This window comes from Anabrus simplex, chromosome 1 (assembly GCF_040414725.1).
Source record: "Anabrus simplex isolate iqAnaSimp1 chromosome 1, ASM4041472v1, whole genome shotgun sequence".
Taxonomy (NCBI): domain Eukaryota; kingdom Metazoa; phylum Arthropoda; class Insecta; order Orthoptera; family Tettigoniidae; genus Anabrus; species Anabrus simplex.
Window position 1 is genome coordinate 918676808 of NC_090265.1, and position 19332 is coordinate 918696139.

Consider the following 19332-nt stretch of genomic DNA (forward strand, 5'->3'; position numbering starts at 1 on the left):
TTCCTGCGTCTGGTTGATTCCTCTAGCTCGAAATCTAGGTGATGTGTTCGTCTGAATACATGTCTTCATTTTCATTCAACACATCACAAATCACAAAAAAAAAAAAAATAATAATAATAACGCGCATAAGGTTGACGTCATAAAGGTTATTCAGTAGTAAAACTGTCCGGCTCTGTGGCTAAATGGTTAGCGTGCTGGCCTTTGGTCACAGGGGTCCCGTGTTCGCTTCTCGGCAGGGTCGGGAATTTTAACCATCATTGGTTAATTTCGCTGGCACGGGGTCTGGGTGTATGTGTCGTCTTCATCATAATTTCATCCTCGTCACGACGCGCAGGTCGCCTACGGGTGCCAGATCAAAAGACCTGCATCTGGCGAGCCGAACTTGTGCTCGGACACTCCCGGCACTAAAAAAAACTGGGTTTCTTTCCTCAATCTGCTTTACGTCTCACAAACACAGATATATCTTATGGCGACGATGGGACAGGAAAGGGTAAGAGTGGGGAGGAAGTGACCTTTGCCTTAATTAAGGTACATACCCAGCATTTCACTTTTGTGAAAATGGGAAACCACGGAAAACCATCTTCAGGGGTACGACATTGGGGTTCGAACCCATTATCTTCCGAATGGAAATTGATAGATACGTGACCGAAACCGCACAGCCACTTGCTCGGTAAAATGGGTTTGCATGTAATGTCAACCCCAAGTATTTAGAAAAAGGCTAGGAAAGAATAAGATAAAGAGTAAGAAGGTGTACGACAATCAGTGCATAGTTTATTTGTATCTTCTAGCTGTTGTACACTCAACTGCACAAAAATTGGCCGCCGCAGAGGACGACTTTCTGTCAAAATCCTCTTGTTTGAAACATGATGTACATATTGTGCAGGTGCTGGAGTAACAGTTCACAGGCCAAAGAAGGTGATTCTGAAAAGAAACGACACTACGAACCCTGTTTTAAATACTTTGAAGAAAAGTATCACATACTCGCCAGTTGCTGGGAGGTGATTAGGTTGCTCTTCGGTGCGCGAGGATCTATCACAAAATTTTCATTTAATTTTTCCTTCGTTTTGGCATTCCTGTTTCGTTTTTAAAAGGGGTTTATGTAGATATTTTACGTAATTCATCGTCAATAGTAAATCACAATTTACGGTATATTCAAAGAAAAATAAAGCGTTCCTCGTGGGAGATAGCTATACATCACGGAAATTTCTTCTTCTTCTTAATCTGTTTACCCTCCAGGTTCGGTTTTTCCCTCGGACTCAGCGAGGGATCCCACCTCTACCGCCTCAAGGGCAGTGTCCTGGAGCTTCAGACATTGGGGCGGGGATACAACTGGGGAGAATGACCAGTACCTCGCCCAGGCGGCCTCACCTGCTATGCTGAACAGGGGCCTTGTGGAGGGATGGGAAGATTGGATGGGACAGGCAAGGAAGGGGGAAGGAAGCGGCCGTGGCCTTAGGTACCATCCCGGCATTTGCCTGGAGGAGAAGTGGGAAAGCACGGAAAACCACTTCCAGGATGGCTGAGGTGGGAATCGAACCCACCTCTACTCAGTTGACCTCCCGAGGCTGAGTGGACCCCGTTCCAGCCCTCGTACCACTTTTCAAATTTCGTGGCAGAGCCGGGAATAGAACCCGGACCTCCGGGGGTGGCAGCTAATCACGCTAACCACTACACCACAGAGGCGGACCATCAGGGAAATTTAAAAATTAAAAATTATGTAAGCTCATTTTATCCTAAGATAAATAGTGTGAAAATTGGAATGGCATTAGTTATATTACTCTCAATTTGATGCTATTAACGTACGGTACCCCTCGTTCTAGGGCAGCTATCTCTAGTTGATTTTCTCTCTCTCTGCGGGCATAGGCTATGCATAGTTCATGAATATCCTCGCGTTTCGAGAATGTAGACAATTAAATATTACTTTGCCTGCCAATTTTTGTGTGATTGTACATTAATTGAATGAGATCGAATGGTAGTTAACTACTTTTAGCTATACTTGCAATATGGAAAACGCTGTCGTCATTACCGGGCGAGTTAGCCGTGCGGTTAGGGGCGCGTAGCTGTGAGCTTGCATTCAGGAGATAGTTGGTTCGAACCACAATGTCGGTAGCCCTGAAGATATTATTCCGTGGTTTCCCATTTTCACACCAGTCAAATATTGGTGCTGTACATTAATTGCGTCTACGGCCGCTTCCTTCCCGCTCCTAACCCTTTCCTATCATATCATTGCCATAAGACCTATCTGTGTCGGTGCGAGGTAAATCCAATTGTAAAAAAAATGCTGTCGTCTCTTGGTACTCTCTATAACTCCCTGGAATCATGAGATACTGTACCACTTGCTCCGAGCGGCAGTCCAATGGCTTTCCACGGACTGACTTTATATTTAACACCCAGGTCTTTGCAAAATAGTCGATAAATAGCTCACTTCTCATCTCACACATCACGAGGGCTGATGTTCGAAGCGAGCTGTGAGGTCGATAATAAGACAAAAATATGTTTCATGGCCGATAACGATGATGTCAGCTCACCTTGGTAGGCCTTGGTAAAAAGAAGAAAAGGCAGCTTCCAACTTGCCACACGTTTTAATATTGTGAATTGTGAATCAGTTTACTTTTGGTGCAAGCCCATGTAACGATATATTTTTCGAGTTATTGGAGTCATTGGTAGCATAACTGTTCCCTTTAAGAGGATCCGGACATCAAAGAATAGACAAAATCTCATTTTTCAGTTTTCTCACCAATATGTAAGAGAAGCCTTCGCGAATAAGATTACCTAGCTATGGTTTAAACATAGCCTGTGATCTTCCTCTCTAGTCCATGGAAATAGCTTTATGTTAAGTCAACTGTTAATGAGCGAATATTGTTATAAAATTCCTTTTTCTTTCCTGTAAAATTCATGTTCTTCAAACTAAGGTACATTTATCTTTCAAAATGAAAATGAAAACTTGCAACCTGTTTTCCAGTCAATGACCGAGTCAGGGATGGGATGAATGAAACCCCCAACTTGCGGCGAGGAAAGAAATTGTGCCGGCTGCCGAGCCCTATCGCACTCCTCTGGGGCAATAATTAATGACTGACAGATGAAATGAAATGACAGTGGAGAGTGTTGCTGGAGTGAAAGATGACAGGGAAAACCGAAGTACCCGGAGAAAAACCTGTCCCGCCTCCGCTTTGTCCAGCACAAATCTCACATGGAGTGACCAGGATTTGAACCACGGTATCCAACGATGAGAGGCCGGCGCACTGCCGCCTGAGCCATGGAGGCTCTTTATCTTTCAAAATATACCTGATAAATAAAAATCGGTAAAATTTTCCAGGAAAATACACTGTGGAATTTTCTATTTCATGTACCAAAATGAATTGATTTAATTAAGCAAGTTTCATTATATTTTAAATACTTGAAATAATGTTAGGGTACTGAGCTTTTAAAATAAATATATCCATTATTTATTGTTCTAAATCGTTGTTAATAATAATAATAATCGTATGGCCTCAGCTACCGTGTGCAGACATTTCGATTTGACGCCATCTGGCTGTCGACGCCATCTGTCTGTCTGCTCGTCAATTTCGACGTTCCGTTTTACTCTAGGTCCGCTAGATGGCAGACAGAGTAAACCGGATCTCTCTTGGGCGTCTATGGCTGAGACTGAATTAATTTTGTCGGGTAAATACCAAATGTATCACCAGAGATCTTTTACATGCCGACATCGTACGACATGGAGTGTCGAATGGATTTTTTTCCACCCTTCAAAAATCCGACTACCTCTGCCGGGTTTGAACCCTCTATCTTGGGATTAGGCCGACACTCTACCACGGATCCACAGAGGCAGCTTAAATCGTTAACATTAGTGGAGATAAATTAAGTGTATATGACAATATAAGTTATCAATTTTATTACTATTTCATGAAAAATTAGTTGAAAAATATGTCAATAATTCCCGTAATTAGAAATATTTGAAATATTAATCACGACAAAAACCATCGCCAATTAACACGATTAAACGACTATTTGTCTAATGGCGTATGTTAATGTTTCATATGTTCGTCTACAATTAGTTGGAGCCGACCTTAGAGGCACACTCGGTTAGCCGTTGACTTTGTGTTGCTGAGATTACGGGTTCGTTCCCAGCAGAGGTCGATGGCATTTTAAGGTGTTCATATCCATGTCGTTAGCTTTCGGATCCTTTGGGGGATACTCTGACTCGTATTAAAATCGGTAGCAATTGAAAGGACGTTAAATTATTATTGTTAAGTTGGCCTTAGGATTGGAATGTACCTTTCGAGGATTCCAATAGAAGCACTCCCTCTTAATATGAAAGACAAGCTTTTCAGTTTTATCTTTAGTTATACGAACGCCTTCATTGATTACGGATTGGAATCTTTTAGTAAAATAATTTCATTAATACTTGATGTGATAAAGATCGAAAAGTTTCTTTATGAATATTCATATTTCTTATCTTTGCTATGAAGGTACAATAGGTATGTAGCGATCTCTTTCTAAATAATCTCCACAGCACAAAGTACAATGCGTTTTGTCGAAGAAACCAAAATCCAGTCCGCATGTCAGATTTGCCTCGTGTCCGTTCGTATGTCTCGCGCATTCAGACGATCCAAGGGCGTAGTCCAGCCGGCAAAGCAACCAGGTAAAGTATTCTAACAATAAGATTCGAAGTTTGATTGATAGCTGTTGACAACTCGAAATCTAGTTATGCCATTACATCGATGTGGAATGTTACTAATGCGTTGAAATAAGTATTTGCTCGCACACAAAAAAACCATTACCCCCCAAAAAACTGTCGATACTTTTTTATGTTTACAAATGGTCGAAAACAATATTGCCAACTCACTATCGACTTCACTTGCTAAAGTAAAAAATGGCGTATGGCTTTTAGTGCCGGGAGTGTCCGAGGACACGTTCAGCTCGCCAGGTGCATATCTTTTGATTTGACACCCGTAGGCGACCTGCGTGTCGTGATGAAGATGAAATAATGAAGACGACACATACACCCAGTCCTCGTGGCAGCGAAATTAACCAATGATGGTTAAAATTTCCGACCCTACCGGGAATCGAACCCGGGACCCCTGTGGCCAAAGGCTAGCACGCTAACCATTTAGCCATGGAGCCGGACTCTTGCTAAAGTGATGTGACAAGTCTCTTGTTCGTCGCTAGAAAGATAATACTCTCACAATGACGAAAAATTATAACCCCAGCACTAAACTTTTCTGTTCAACATCCGAGAAACTGTCTTTGTTTTCGACTGGTATAAGCCAGTATTACCAACCTAGTATCGAGTTCTGTCGCGAAATTGTTGTGATAAGAAATACGCGCTTTTCTTGTACTACTGCATGGATATGATTTTTATTGGCTTTTCGTCGCACCGCCACAGATAGGTCTCATGGCGATGATGGGATCGGAAAGGGGTAGGACTGGGAAGGACGTGGTCGTGCCTTGTGTTGAAATGGAAAATGGGGTTCGAACCCACTATCTTCCGGATGCAAGCTCACAGCTGCTATAATGTCTGGGATCTTAATAGTGGATTCCTGAACGGTATAGATTCGAAGTCGTATTTTTGAGCGTGAGTCAACGTGCGTTCACATAAAGATATATCAGTGTTTTGGTATTGTTTCGTGTTCTGTCCAAAGATCTATAATAAATAATAATGTTATTGCTGTTATTTCCTTCTAATTACTTATACGGTTTTCAGAGACGCCTGAGTACCGGAATTTTGTCCCACAGGAGTTCTTTTACGTGCTGGTAAACTTCCGATACGAGGTGGGCCTAAGTTGAGCACGTACAAATACTACGGCATTGAGCTATGATCGACACAGACAACTGGGCTCAGAAGGCTCCAAATATCTCACTGTAGTAAAAGTTATCGTCGTTGCACCTCGAAATTCCGTTATATGACAATGGCGAGGGGAGAAATACTGACCCGCAGCACAGGTATCACTTAGAACAAAAATTCGTAGATATATTTCATACAATTCTGAACCTTAGATGACAGAACCTTTCTGGTCTGAGTTATAAGCTGAAACATGATCACATAGCGGTTTTTTCTAGGTGCAACAACGTCATATTCCCTTGGTCAAATCTAAGGTGCCATGTACTTCTATTAGATGCAGTATACTACTGTATGTGTGTGTTTTTTTAAAAATTAAGTAGGCTACGTAAATATCGCGCCACTCGACGTGATGAAGCAGAGAGTTTCGTTCGTGTTCTCCCAGGTGTCAGGTTAAAGTTATGACTCATCCCTAGTTACGTGGTTACCTCACACCTGCCTCCACTCGCTAATTGAGTTCTGCACTATCTATCAGCTTCCTTCCTTCTCATACGTATTCAGTTTAATGACAAACATTCTGAAGCTACCGTGGCATTTCTGTATACCGTACTGTATAAAAATGCATGGTATCTGTACGTCTTCCATCAGAACCCGACATCACGTCTAAATCGCTGCGCGGAATTTCATGGAAATTTACACAAACATTCTCGGAGGAAACTGCACACGACCCTGTTAAATTTCAAAATATTGACCTAAAAATAAATGTATTACGAAATTATTTGCAAAAAATCGCGTAGTAAATTTAAATGAGATGATGTTTGTTTCTTTCTCCCTTAACCACGCCTGAAGTACAGGAACAGATGAGCGTACATTTAGTACGGATATATATTCAGTTCATCCGGCCCCGTGGTGTAGGGGTAGCGTGCCTGCCTCTTATCCGGAGGCCCCGGGTTCGATTCCCGGCCAGGTCAGGGATTTTTACCTGGACTTGAGGGCTGGTTCGAGACCCACTCAGCCTACGTGATTAGAATTGAGGAGCTATCTGACGGTGAGATAGCGGCCCCGGTCGAGAAAGCCAAGAATAACGGCCGAGAGGATTCGTCGTGCTGACCACACGGGACCTCGTAATCTAAAGGCTTTCGGTCTGAGCAGCGGTCGCTTGTAGGCCAAGGCCTTCCAAGAGCTGTAGTGCCATGGGGTTTGGTTTGGATATATTCAGTTCAAACACAGACTTAAGGGTCTCTCTCTCTCTCTCTCTCTCTCTCTCTCACACACACACACACACACAGATACACACACTAGGCTTCATAAACCTAATACCGTTCGGGCCGGAGTAGAAAAATGGTTCACTAAGGTAAGATGGGTAGGAAGGATGATATTGAGAAGCCTAGCAAAATAAAGTACACGCAATACAAGACTCAGCTAGGTAACCCGTGGTCATCAATCCATACTTTGAATAATAATAATAATAATAATAATAATAATTCTTGTTTCTTTATGCCCAACTAAGCGCGTTTGAACTTATTAGCACTTTTTTCGGTTTTTTTCTTCTCTTTCCAGTATCTTTTTATCCTCTCGCTGTGTTCCTTTTTACGTTGTTCAGTCCATCCTGTATTCGGGTGGTCTTTATGGAAAATTTGTGTTTGCGAATTAAGGTTCTGAATTTTATTCCGTCTTGAATGGTATCTTCATTAATGCCAATTGCATTTAGCTCTTCACTGATTTCTTTTAGCCAATTATTGTGATTTTTCATTGATAAGGCTAAGTTTAAATTTTTTTGCGTTCCTGTTATTATCCATTCAATATAAATTACCATAAAATTGTAACCGCCGTTTTCTTGATTTCTGTAATACATCCCACTAACTCCTTTCATGGTTTCGTAGACGCCGAGATGCCGGAACTTCGTCCTGAAAGAGTTTATTTACGTGCTGGCGTATTTGAGCACCTTCAAATACCACCGGACTGAGCTGGGAACCCGTCAACTACACTACACTTGAGGCGGTAGGGGCGGGATCCCCGCTGAGTCCGGAGGAGGGGGGATATGTAAACCAATCTTGGACGATAAACATTAAATAATAATAATAATAATAATAATAATAATAATAATAATAATAATAATAATAATAATAATAATAATAATAATAATAATAATAATAATAATAATAATGCCGCCTCTGTGGTGTAGTGGTTAGTGTGATTAGCTACCACATCCCCGGATTCTCGGGTTCGATTCCCGAGTCTGCCACAAAATGTTGAAAAGTGGTACGAGGGCTGGAACAGGGTCCACTCAGCCTTGAAAGCAATTTGATTTGTTTTCTCCTCGGGGTTCTTGATGATTCTCAAACTGAGAATGTTCAGGACCTCGTTCATTTGAAAAATACAGTTTTTCTGCTAGGATAATACGCCCCCAAATATTTGACTTCTTCTTCTTCTCCTTTATCTGTTTACACTCCAGGGTCGGTTTTTCCCTCGGTCTCCGAGAGGGATACCACCTCTACCGCCTCAAGGCAGTGTCCTGGAGCTTGAGACTCTGGGTCGATGGTACAACTGGGGAGGATGACCAGTACCTCGCCCAGGCGGCCTCACCTGCTATGCTGAACAGCGGCCTTGCGGGGTGATGGGAATATTGGAAGGAAGGGAAGGAAGCGGCCGTGGCCTTAAGTAGGGACCATCCCGGCATTTGCCTAGAGAAGAAGTGGGAAACCACGGAAAACCACTTCCAGGATGGCTGAGATGGGAATTGAACCCATCTCTACTCAGTTGACCTCCCGAAGCTGAGTAGACCCGGTTCCAGCCCTCATACAACTTTTCAAATTCCGTGGCAGAGCGGGAAATCGAACCTGGGCCTCCGGATGTGACAACTAATCACACTAACCACTACACCACAGAGGCGGACCAAATATTTGACACCTGCTGTATTTACATACACCTTGCATATAAGAAAAAATATATTGGTAGTATCTGCGATCTCTTCTTGTAATATGCTTGGATCAGTAGCTGAATCGTTAGTATTCTGACCTCCGGATTGTGGGTTCGAAGTTCGATCCCTGGCCGAGTTGTGGGTTTAATTTCTGTTGCTCGTGAGGGCTGGATGTTTGTTCTTCTCTTAAGAGTCCTGCATCTGGCATACGATATACAGTGGAACCTCGATATCCCGAATCACGTCGGGAGATAAATTTTATTTCGAGATATCGAAATTTCGAGATATAGAGAATATCATTTTTGAGCATGTATAGCACATAATTGAATCATATGTATCTACTGGCTTATACTGAATAGTGCGCCTCCGTAGCGTAACGGTTAGTTTTATTAGCTGCCGTCCCCGGGGTCTCGGGTTCGATCCCCGTACTGCCAGAAATTTAAGAATGGCAGGAGGGCTGGTTGAAGTAGTACATGCAGCTCACCTCCAATGGGGGTGTGCCTGAAAAGAGCCTGCACCACCTCGGGATGAGGACACGAGTTTGTCTGACTCGTTGGCCTTCGGTTCAGAGGGTCCCGGGTTCGATTCCCGGCAGGGTCGGGGATTTTAACTTTAATTGGTTAATTCCATTGTCCCCAACATCCCTGCAACTCACACACCACACATAACACTATCCTCCACCACAATAACACGCAGTTACCTACACATGGCAGATGCTGCCCACCCTCATCGGAGGGTGTGCCTTACAAGGGCTGCACTCGGCTAGAAATAGCCACACGAAATTATAAATATATATCCTGAATACATTATTTTTAACAGTGTTTAAAAATATACAAACAAACATTTTACGGCATTACTTTAATTATAACCCTCATTGTAGTAACTTCTTAGAAGACAGGATACAGTACATACAGTAGCGAAACAAGAAACTTCGGTTAACACTTTTCGAAAAAACCAAATAGTCTCTTCTGTTTGTTACTGTTAAGCTTTCCTCCCTTCACGTTGAAATTTCTCGTCAGTACCACGCAGCCGAGATTCGTAAATGAAGCTTGTCATCTGTGACTTTAGGGATTGCTTTCATACGTGACCGGTAATTAATTCACACCTGAGAAACAGCGAGCCTTCGCCGAATTTTCGATCATTAGAAGTTTTAGTTTTTCGGTTCCCGTCATATTAGCTCTCAGCTTCACTCTAAACCTTTCCTTACTTGTTCACTGTTCCTCACAAACCACAAATGCTTTATTACACAGTTAATGTTGCACAGGCGGTAGAGGTGGGATCCCTCGCTGAGTCCGAGGGAAAAGCCAACCCTGGAGGGTAAACAGATTAAGATAAGATAAGATAATGTTGCACAAAATTCGAGATGATTATTATTATTATTATTATTATTATTATTATTATTATTATTATTATTATTATTATTATTATTATTGTTATTTATGTTTTTCGTCCGAAGTGAGGACATATTGTATTATGTGACAGTGTTTCCGTTTCGTTTTTCTGCAGTGCCACTAGGTAGTGCGTGTGCTTCTAATTTCTGTTTGTTTTTTTCAGTGCATTTATTCGTGCCGATTAACATTCTACCTGCGGCACGTTCTTTATTTACGTTATGTGGACTTGCTTAAGCTAGCAATTGGTGTTCTTGAACGTTATTCAACCGACTTTTATTCCATATTCTTTATATTCAGTGTTTTCTTTCTTTTATTTCTGCAATTCCGTCTGTTATTTGTAACAATTGTCTACTCGGTATGTTGTGAACTTGACTAGTGCAGTGCTTATGTTGTCAGTGCATTGACGCCCAATGGACTATATGAACTCTTGCTCCAATACGCTAAGATGCAAACATGTTCTCCTCGTTGTATATTCATCATTTTGTTATCCTATTCTGTACATATCTGTATAACTGTGTATCCTAACTCGTTATCCTCCTACTTTTCCCTTATGTATGTCTATACATACCACTAAACGTTCGATTTTCTTTTACATATATATATTGTACACGGCCTAAGAGCTGCCCGCCTACCCATAGGGTAGGAATTAAATAACCTTCTAATATTAATAATAATAATAATAATAATAATAATAATAATAATAATAATAATAATAAATTCGAGTTACAGAATATTATTGGCTTTTGCTGCGGGAAATCTAGAAATTCGTGTAACCGAATTTCGAGTGATAGAGAAATAAATACACGTGAAGAATAGGACAAACGTCCGGGAAATTTGAGTTACTTCGAGATACTAAAATTCGAGTAATGGATGTTCGAGATATTGAGGTTCGACTGTACCTTCACGGCCTATACAGAGATGGTTTTGTTGTTCTTTTCTTTCTTGACGATACGAATGATCACATTCCTTTAATTTTAGAATCAAAATTTGACTTTACAGTCAAAACACAGAAGTGTTAGAACAAGCTCACTAAACAAAACAAGCGTGAGCTTTGTTGTTTTGCTGCATTAATCTAAGATAAGAATTATGCTAGATAAGGAAGTGCAGACCTCTGTATCTTTATACCGCTCATACCGGTATTAAAACACAGTATCTGACGTACGATGTTCAAACTTCACGTTGTAGGCTAATTTAATTTCATTGGGCAGTACAATCTACTGTGTTAGAAGTAAGAACCGTTACGAAAGATTGCGTGCTTGTTTCGTAAATGTGGTCCATTAATAAATCTCCACCCGCCGGAGTGTTGTTTCTGTTGGTTCTACTACTAAAAAATGTTTTCGTTTCTCCCCTGAAGGGGTCGGTGACGCTGTCTCCCACTCCAGGAGATTTGTATCGGACAAGGAGATTCATGGAGAAGATGAGAGGGTTGGAGACCGAGGCCTATACTAAGAACTGTCCCGGCATTCGCCTTAGTGCAGGAGAATGGAAAACCACAGAAAACCATTCTCATGACAGCCGAAGGTGGGGACTACCCCTCTCCGACTCCCGAATACAGACGCGTAGTGCCGTGGCCACCCCTCCTCTGCTCGGTTGGCCGGTCGGACCACGGACCAGCCGTGTCCACTTGTGGGCAGATACCCGCCCTGCATTCGCCGAAGTCTCTGTAGCTATCTGTCTCCTAAAGTTTCCATTCCCCACCGTGAAGGGGCGGGGCGTGCCACAGTGTATTAGAAGGAGGACGCAGACGCGGCCTCGCGCACAAGATGATAATAATAATAATGGGAGGTGAAATAGAATGCTTAGTTGTTGCTGATGCTAAGGCTGATAAGGGAACAGGGAGGACATCCAGGGTGGCTGTCCGTCACAGGCCTCTGTCGGCCGCCAGAGGTGAAGAGGGCACTGGATGAAAAGTGGGAAAGGAGGGCGTGGGCCATTAAGGAGTTGGGTTAGGGGAGAATAGGCTCGGTTGAGGGCGCGAAGGACTGCTCGTTGGAAGTGGATGAGGACGAAGGAATCCACTTTGGGAAAGGGGAAGATGTCATAGAGGTCGGACGTATGGAAGAGGAAGGGGAGACGTAGGGCATGACGGACAAGGCGACGTTCTACGGAAAGGAGTGGGCGGTACAAGGTAGGATACGAGTGGGCGACAGCTACCGAGGCAGTGAGGCCGTAGGTAATGGGGGGGGGGGACTGATAAATGACTTGTAGGTTAAGAGGAGTGGAGAGGTGATAAGACCCCACCGAGCGCCGGCTAACCGTCGGACCAGCTGGGCACGGGTGGCGGTCTTAGTTTTGAGGAGGAGGAAGTGGGGCCGAAATGTTAGGTGTTCATGGAAATGCTAGGTATTTGAGGGTGGATTGGGTGTGGACGGGGGTATCGCGTATTCGGAGGTGGAGATTGTGGGGATCACGGGTGCTGCTGAATCTCCGGTGCTTGCAGCGGAAGAGGAGGGACTGGGTTTTAGATGGGTTGAGTTTACTGTGTCATCGTTCACACCAGGAAATGGAGTCTCTGTAGCTACTACTACTACTACTACTACTACTACTACTACTACTAAACGTTTTCATTCCTCCCCTGAAGGTGGAGACGGGCCTCTTAGACGGTGAGGCCGTCTCTCGGGCCGGGAGATTTGTTACGGTGAAGGAGATGTGCGTCAAGGTGAGGGGGTTGGCGGCCGTGGCCTATACTACAAACAGTCCCGGCATTCGCCTTCGTGCTGGAGAATGTAAAACCGCGGAAAACCATTCTCAGGACAACCGACGGGTGGGACCAGGCGAGGAGTGCAGCACTGTGCCCCAGGCCCGTCTCCCGAATGCAGAGGCGTAGAGCCATGGTGGAGCCGTGGCCACCTTTCCTCTGCTCGGTTGGCCGGTCAGAATACAGAGCTTATGGGACAACAACCCACTCTGCATCTACCGACGTCTCTGTAACTGTTTCTACGAGACGTCTAGGCAAATCTTTCGTCAAGTCCTTGAGAGACTTCTTCCCAGAGTTGTGCACATATTTACGCGGCACACCATTCTAGGCATAAATATGAACAACATTTTTTGTTAATGTCTTGTGGAGGAAGTCAATCTTCCCATAAAATACTCACTGCACCATACTGTTCTTCTTATATACACTCCTCGACTGTGGATGTCATTTTTAAACAAAATCGCGCATGCATGCTAGTGCTACCTGGCGACTGTTGACATAATATCATAAAGCTGGAGTTTGCCGCCATCTACTGACAATGTCATAAACTTCTCATAACCATTTTCAGCTACCCACATCAGTTTGTTACCTATTTACTGAAGGACCTTCACACTACAGAATATTAACGTTTATTTACAACAAGACTCATACATATCTTTAAACACCTTAGTGCTACTAAGGTGATTTCTGACCTGCCAGAACTTGGGTGACAAGCAGTTAGCTTGACGACTCCCTCATCGGTCTTTCTTGTCATTTATGACTAGATTTGCTTCCTCGCGCACTTAAAAAAAAAAAAAATGCTTCGGGACGTCGACCTATAGAGATCTTTTGCCCCTACTTGCACCATGTGATATGAACCTGCGTGTAATTAGAATGGAGGAAGTGTAGAGTGTTGAATGTGAGGAAAGGAACGTTAAGGACGACACAAACATCCAGTCCTCCAGGTCAGGGATATTAATCATTTACAATTAAAAAACCCTGACCCAGCCGGGATTCGAACCCGGGGCCGCCGGGTGACAGGTGGATGCGTTGCCCCCTACACCGCGGGGTCGGACTCCTCATGCACTAAATTGCTCTTCAGTTTTCCTCATGAGGCCGAGCGGAAACTATTCACACCGTCAGACCAAGATTTAAATTCTTGAATGAGCCAGGATTCCAACCTTGGGTCCTCCGGTTTTATTATTATTATTATTATTATTATTATTATTATTATTATTATTATTATTATTATTATTATTATTATTATTCCGGGGTTACCCGTGGAACGCAGAGGTGAAAGAAGGTGCCGGGATGAATGGGTCTAACTACAATGTCAAGAAAAGAATTTAAACACTTAACTGAAGATTATATTTTTGAAAAACAATAAATTTAACAACTTTTCATAACAATGAAACGTCAGATACGATGACAAATTTTAGACAAGACAAGAAAATCCAAAATTTAGTGACTTTAAAAATCTGGACTTCAAGCCCGTCGCTCTTACAATTCTTGAGCTCCTGGCTCAAATTTACAAAAGAGCACAAATTTATACAAGGGCAGAAATCTCCTGATACATGGAGCACTTGCTCCTTAAGCTACAATATCAGGCCTCCCAGAGGCACTTTTACAACACTTGAAAAAGAGCAAAGGTGCTCTCAGTTTTCTAAGCCTACATCATGAAAATCTAAATCACTGGCCTTACAAGGCAATATTTACAAATAGAAATCTTATTACACAGAGGTATCTAGTACCCAACCTACGGGGCCTTAGTAGAAAAGAACAGGTTAAATAACGGCCCGAGTACAACTTGAATGGAGGCGTGTACTTGCACTGCTAGATATGAATACTTAAAACCTAAAGGGCACCAGGCCGATAAAACAGGGACTATTCCCAAACTACTGAGGTTGCACGTATGGAAATAACTTTAACACATTGCAGAAACGAAAGCGTGGCACCTCAAACCAAGATGAAGGGGAGCTCGAGAGGGTCAATCACTCTCTATTCCCGATTTACAGTTAACGATTTTATGAATTAATTACATAAGCCGGCAGAGAATTACATTTTTAGAAAAGAAGGTTACATAGTTAATGATTCGGAACTTTCCCTCGGGTTAAACTGCGGAGCTAGCAAGAAATCAAGATGTTATGTGGCCATTACCTGGTCGAAGAACTGCTGCCTGGGGGAAGAGGCCTCCCGCCTCCTGCTTGATACATACACACACTTAGTCAGCTGACGATGAATTGGCCAAGAGACGTGAAAATCCGCAGTTTGTAAACCCTCAGGGAAGGTTCGAGATCATTCATGAATAATCAAGACACACCCACAGAATTTTATTGGTTGAGTTCAAAAGTGACAGCCAGAATCGGAGAAGAAGCCAGTGATAGGTAGAAAATTAATTGCAGAAATTATTGATTGGTTGGATTCAAAACTGGCGGAAAGAAAAGATAAATATTGCCAACCCAAAAATAAAGGAACATCAATTAGTTAAACAAAACTTATGAATACAAAACTTCTTTAAATCAAAAGTTCATTCACTTCGCACCAGGGTGCATGGTCATAGTTTTTGTAGTGACATCTATGGAAGAATGTCCAAACTTCTTGATGAAGGCCAAACAAAACAAGTAGAACTACAGTCAGTTCAGGAAACTTCAAAATAACAAAATTTCATCAGATTTCTGTAGTGACATCTTCTGAGTAAAGGTTTAAGTAGGACTAGTTTCAAGTTCACGGTTCCTCCAGTAGAGGAGTTCTTTTAGGCACAAGATTTAATTGTGCGGCGTAGAAGTGTACCTCCCGGTACAGTTATTATTATTATTATTATTATTATTATTATTATTATTATTATTATTATTATTATTATTATTAAATCAGTTCTTCATCCAGGGTTGGTTTCTCCCCTGGACTCAGCGGGCAATCTCACCTCTACCGCTTCAAGAGTAGTGTAGTTGACGGGTTCGCGGCTCAGTCCGGTGGTATTTGAAGGTGCTCAAATAAGCCAGCCTCGTTGTCCGTAGATTTAATGGCACGTAAATAAACTCGATCATTGCCTCTCAAATAAACTACAAGTGTTTGCATTAGAATATTGCAATGATTTGCTAGAGCTGCAAGGGCCTCGTCTTTAACAGCATTACCAGATAACTTATTTTGGGCCACTGGCCGAGCAACTTCTTGCCGTTTGCTCGATCGCTCTTTCTGAATCTCTCCACACATTAATGCAAAAATGCCTTTTTCCTCAAACGATGCACGTGGAACGATACCTACATGTCTTAGCTGGGTGCCCGACTTGCAGACAGCAGAAACAGGCCCTACTTTTATCCACCACTTGTCGTCTTCTTTCTAATAAAGACAAGTTCTGAGCTTTAATACAGTCTTGAGGACTGTGGCCAGAAGAAGAAAAAAGGCATTTTCTCTCATCTTTAGAGTTTGTGAGTAGGCCTGCAGCAGTGAGAATATTATTTGAAACAAATGTGGGTTGCCTATTTGCACCTTTTCTTATGGGCTTCGTGACTTTCCCTCTGGATTTATCCGCATTCCTGAGACCGAAACCAGCCATTGCCATAGAAATGATCTGTTCACTTTCGACCTCGGATATTATTATTATTATTATTATTATTATTATTATTATTATTATTATTATTATTATTATTATTATTATTATTATTATTATTGAATTCATCAGCTGTTGATATCTGTGATCTAGAAACAGAGTTTCACTATAGGAATAGGAATGGGACAGGAAGGGGCTAGGAGTGAGAAGGAAGTGGCCGTGGCCTTAATTAATGGGAAGCCACGGAAAACCATCTTCAGGGTTGCCGACAGTGGGGTTCCAACCCACTATCTCCCGAATACTGGATACTGGCCGCACTTAAGCGACTGGAGCTATCGAGCTCGGTCAGAAAGGTGTATGAATATAGGCGTGCAGTTTCTTATCTTAAATGTTCTATTTTAGCTCCAACTGATTATGAAGTAGCCAAGTACGAATTTCAAACAGTCTTTCACCTTGGCGTTGGGAGATTTCGATTTCGAGTCTGCTCATAGCACCGAGCGAGTTGGCAGCGCGGTTGGTAACGCATAGCTGTGAGCTTGTATTCGAAAGACGGTGGGTTTGTATCCCACAGTCGGCAGCGCTGAAGTTGGTTTTCCGTGGTTCCCCATTTTTGTACCGGGCTAATGCTGGGGCTGTACCTTAGCGAAGAACTGGGCTCCCAATTATAGACCTATTTCATCACTGTGTCGTCGAAAACCTTTTACGTGTAAAGGCGGCATCAAGCCACTAGTAAAGAACACTATTCGTAGAATGAAAATCTTCTGTTTATAATTTGAACGTGTAACACAATATTGTGAGAAAATCGCAATACTAACACCTATGTGTTATACATCAAAAGTAACGTCTCCATCTCACGATTACTAGAAAAATATTTTTATTTCATTAAGTCCTTTATTTGCATAAAATTGTCATTTATTCGAGTAACACGATGCGTAGGTCGTTGCAGTTAACTGTATTCGCCGGTAGATGGCTCTGTGAAAGTTGTCTCCGCTGATCTTTCTATGCCAGCCCGATAGAGGCCTCTATGCGGATCTTCCTATGTCAGTCCGATATGTGGCTGTATTTCAGAAAGTCGTTTATTATGAAACTTTCATTGAATTATTCACTGCAGGGTTATTAAATGAAATCTGTATGCACTGCGAAGTACGACATTTTGCTGCGGAAATGGTGGATATTTGTGTTGCCACAATGGTTTGATCCATTTTCTAAAACCTCAAGTAAACGACGTACTTAAAGGTTCGATACTACATAATAAATATTTCATGAACCATACAATGCAGGATAATAGTTCATTGTCCTTTGCATCCTTCTCTGCTAACCGTAGCCACGTTCCAGGATTAGCTCCTTACTGTTTTATGACTCAGGGAATGATTCATAGGTACTTTTCAGATTTTCTGCTTGCTGAAAATTACCGAGCATTATACATGTGATAGATTCAAGTCTTGCGAACATAATTCTATAAATTGCAAGGTTCAAAAATTCCATATGTATAGCTACGACGGGAGTCTAAGTTTAAAGGCAAATGAATGGTCTTCCGGAGATCAGTATATTTTCCGTTACTTTCCTCACGCTTCATATATCATCATTTTCACTTTGGTTGAGGTGCTGCCCTTCTGACCCCAACTTGGTAGGTTCTGTTCTGGCTCAGTCCGGTGGTATCTGAAGGTGCTCAGATACGTCAGCTTCGTGTCGGTAGATTTACTGACACGTAAAAGAACTCCTGCGGGACAAAATTCCGGCACCTCGGTGTCTCCGAAAACCTTCAGAAGTAGTTAGTTGCATGTAAGAACAACAGCATTATTATTAATCTTTGCTCGCAGCTGTTGTTGCGACAGGTCACTAGTGTATTGTTTTGTAAATATGTTTTAGAAATGTAAGCGTTCCTTTCGTTAGTTTTAAGACACTTATTTTAAGAACGTGTTGATACCTTCTGTTGCAGTTGACTCCTGTTGGGACCACCATCTTCCAGAATGTGCTGGCGCGAGACGCCGATGCTGGAGTCAACGGGCTTATGGAGTATTTCATTGTTCCTGGAAATGGTAAGGGACTAGGAACTGACGACGGCGTGGGTCGAAATAGGATCACAGTGGCAGATGGCGCCGACTACTTCGCCATCAAGCTGCCGCACCAGGGGCAGGTGACTGTCGCCCGCAGCCTGGACTATGAGAGAACTCAGCGGTACTTGGTCACGCTAGTGGCGTCGGTAAGTACAGTAACTTACCTCAGGTTTCATAAGATTTGCAGGGCCAGTCATTGGTTATGCGTCCTAGCAGAAGGATTTTTTAATCACAATTATGATTTTAAATCAGAATACTAGGCAGTTGAGACGTCATGTATTAATGAAATCAGAATGCTAGCTGGCAGGGAAGGTAGGAGGGAGGTGGTAGTTTACAATTCTTAATCACCAGATTGCGTGCCAAAAGCCTGGGTTCAAATTCCAGACCTCTTCGCAGTGCTCATTTGGAGTGACGACATATAACGCTGTTTGGTGATTCGTCCGTCAGATGGAGACATTAAGCCTTGAGCAGACCCATTGGCATTATTCGACAAGAGTAGGCTATGCACTGACAACGCGTTTCGGTAGAAATACAGAGTCCGCCCCGCAAGGATTATAACATAATATGTTGGTTTCACTGCTGCTATTCTTATCTAGAAATGATTCTGGAGGAGAGATGTGTTCATTACGCCTGCCAGGGACCAACCTACCCCGCCCACAGAAGTATATTTACTTTTATAACCTAATGTAATGGTCCAGGTGCCATTATCCATTGCTTCTGCCAAGGATCGTGAGCATTGGCCGAGATATCGAAGATGAAGACGTCATTCCCACGAAAGAAGAGACAGAGATTTCGTTACTAACCACTGCAGAAGAAAAAAAATGGGTAAAGGGGCCCGCGAAGTTTGAAAGTGTCATGGCGTCGGACGATAACCTTACACGTTCTCAATTCCTCCTATAATTTCGAAGTTTACGGCAAGAAGAAAAGGTCATTTACTAACTATAACGCATTTTTGCACATCCAG

General features: G+C 42.6%; 1 protein-coding gene across 1 annotated transcript in view; it reads left to right on the top strand.

The window, feature by feature from the left end:
• Cad99C (cadherin-99C) overlaps positions 1-19332 on the top strand; it is a 529236-nt gene that overhangs the window by 371957 nt on the left and 137947 nt on the right. Inside the window, exon 6 of the mRNA XM_068225294.1 lies at positions 18251-18514. Within this exon, the coding sequence (XP_068081395.1) occupies positions 18251-18514 (264 nt within the window). The remainder of the gene's footprint in view (positions 1-18250; positions 18515-19332) is intronic.